The following is a 2,284-nucleotide window of genomic DNA, read 5'->3' as shown; positions in this document are numbered from 1 at the left end:
AAAGTTTGTTAGATTATGTTTGGTGCATTTTAGGTCTTTATTTCAACAGGAAAGATGAAGACATGAAGGGGTGAGAGAGGGGGGGGGGGGGAATGACATGTAGCAAAGGGCCGCAGGTCGGAGTCGAACCCACGGCCTTGCGTCGAGGAAAAACCTCTATATGTGTGCGCCCTGCTCTACCACCAAAAAGTTTCTTTTAATCCATTATCATATATCTTAGTGAGGACTCATAAATTACTACAATAACTAATGTCAGGGAAATCTGTTTTAAAATATATATATATATATATATATATATATATATATATATATATATATATATATATATATATATATGTATGTCAGTCACATCAGATACATCGAACTATCCAATTTTAAAATATTTGCATTGATATCTGCCTTAAAAATCCTCTATTGGTCAGGCTCTACTATCTACTTACCGTACGTGAAGACTTACCAAATCATGCATCGGACATATCGTCTCACCTTCACCATGTTCTGAAAAACAAACGAGAAATCAATAACCACCGCATCTCATTAAGGCATCACACTGGGAGAACCACAGCGGAGTCCGGCTGAGCTCCATCTGAGGGCGGGGTTCACCTGAGGGACTGTGAGAAGGTTTGATCTCCAGCAGATTCAGCAGAACTGCAATCCTCCACACGCACCAGACTCTTCCTACAGCTCCTGTGTGATGGAACACACCACACACACCCACACACACACAACACACACACACCCACACACACACACACCCACCCAAACACAACACACACACACACACACACACACACCACACAACACACACACCCACACCCACACACACACACACACACACACACACACACACACACACAACCACACCACACACACACACACACACACACACCACACACACACACACACACACAACACACCACACACACACACACACACACACACACACCTAACAACTAACAATACGACTGGAGACTATTCTTCATATGGCTGGAGCTGAAAATGTATTGCATGCCACAAGAAACGTTTGTTTCTGCTTTCTTTTCTTTTCTCACTTCATCCCCTGAGAAATATTTGGAAACCACATTACAAAGTCACAGCATGTAAATCTTTATCTTTAGTTCTTTGGTTTCAGTTTTACTCACCAGTCCTTTCTGTATCCGGAACTCCTCAGTTCTGACAAAATAGAATGACCAAATAGAATAAAAGAAAATAAGTTATGAGCGGTTCAGCTCACATACACAACACACACACCAAACATGAACCGGAAGATCCAAGTCTGCATTTATTCAGCGTGGCAGGTAGATTTAAAAACAGAAAGATTACATTTTTCATGAATTGTGTTTTTATCATTATCAACAATGCAGTTTAAATGGCCAATGAGCCATGTAAACTTTGGGTAAGGAAAACCTTTTTCCATTTCAAAGTTTGAGTTTTCCTCATTGTCATCAAACATCAATGACATTATATATATACATATATATATATATATATATATATATATCTCAGAAGCTTAAAAACTCAATTTGAGTGATGATGTACCAAACAAATATCGTGTTTGCCAAACTTTATGAAAGCCAGCTGACATCAACAGCACAGAACAGATACCAACATTATTGTGTCCCGTACTCACCTGGACAGGAGGAGGCAAATGTGCTCCATGTTACTCCGAAGACAGAACACAGGACTGTAAACACAGAGAGTCTGGAGGATTAATAAGGCATTGAAATTATATCAATATTATTTGTGTTCAAAGTGTATTGTACCTGTAAGTGCTAATTTCTAGCCACGTTTGAAGAGACCAGAGGTGGAAAGTAACAAAATACATTTACTCACGTTACTGTGTTGAGTAGTTTTGTCGTGTATTTTGTATTTTTCAAATTGTTTTTAAAATCGGTCATTTAAAATGTACTTGATTATGTTTTGAGTGAAGTATCTGTGTAGTATTTTTTATTATTATTATATTAAAGTATTATTTTGTGTTAAGATTATTTTTGATAATTTTTTTCCCTTTATTCAACAGTGACAGAGGATAGACAGGAAAGGGGGAGCGAAAGAGAGGGGAGGACACGCAGCAAAGGGCCGCAGGTCGGATTCCAACCCGGGCCACTGCAAAGGACTCAGCCTGCATGGGGTGCACGCTTACTGGGTGAGGTAGAGGACGTCCCTGAGTGAAGCATTGTATTTCGCTACATTACAAATCCCATCTGTTACGGAGTAAAAAAAACCTAAAAACTTTGAAAACCGAAAGGAAGGAAAATTAAAAATAAAACAATCGCTCCCGGAA

At 39.1% G+C, this 2,284-nt stretch overlaps 1 protein-coding gene across 1 annotated transcript in view; it reads right to left on the bottom strand.

Moving 5' to 3' along the window:
* glmna (glomulin, FKBP associated protein a) overlaps nucleotides 1-2,284 on the bottom strand; it is a 10,604-nt gene that overhangs the window by 3,755 nt on the left and 4,565 nt on the right. Inside the window, 7 exon segments of the mRNA XM_032531902.1 lie at nucleotides 458-483; nucleotides 486-498; nucleotides 604-617; nucleotides 620-687; nucleotides 1,053-1,060; nucleotides 1,143-1,173; nucleotides 1,631-1,684. Coding sequence (XP_032387793.1) covers nucleotides 458-483; nucleotides 486-498; nucleotides 604-617; nucleotides 620-687; nucleotides 1,053-1,060; nucleotides 1,143-1,173; nucleotides 1,631-1,684 — 214 coding nt within the window.

This window comes from Etheostoma spectabile, chromosome 12 (assembly GCF_008692095.1).
Source record: "Etheostoma spectabile isolate EspeVRDwgs_2016 chromosome 12, UIUC_Espe_1.0, whole genome shotgun sequence".
Classification (NCBI taxonomy): Eukaryota; Metazoa; Chordata; class Actinopteri; order Perciformes; family Percidae; genus Etheostoma; species Etheostoma spectabile.
Note: the sequence above shows the minus strand (reverse complement) of the source record. Positions and strands in the feature narration are given on the sequence as shown.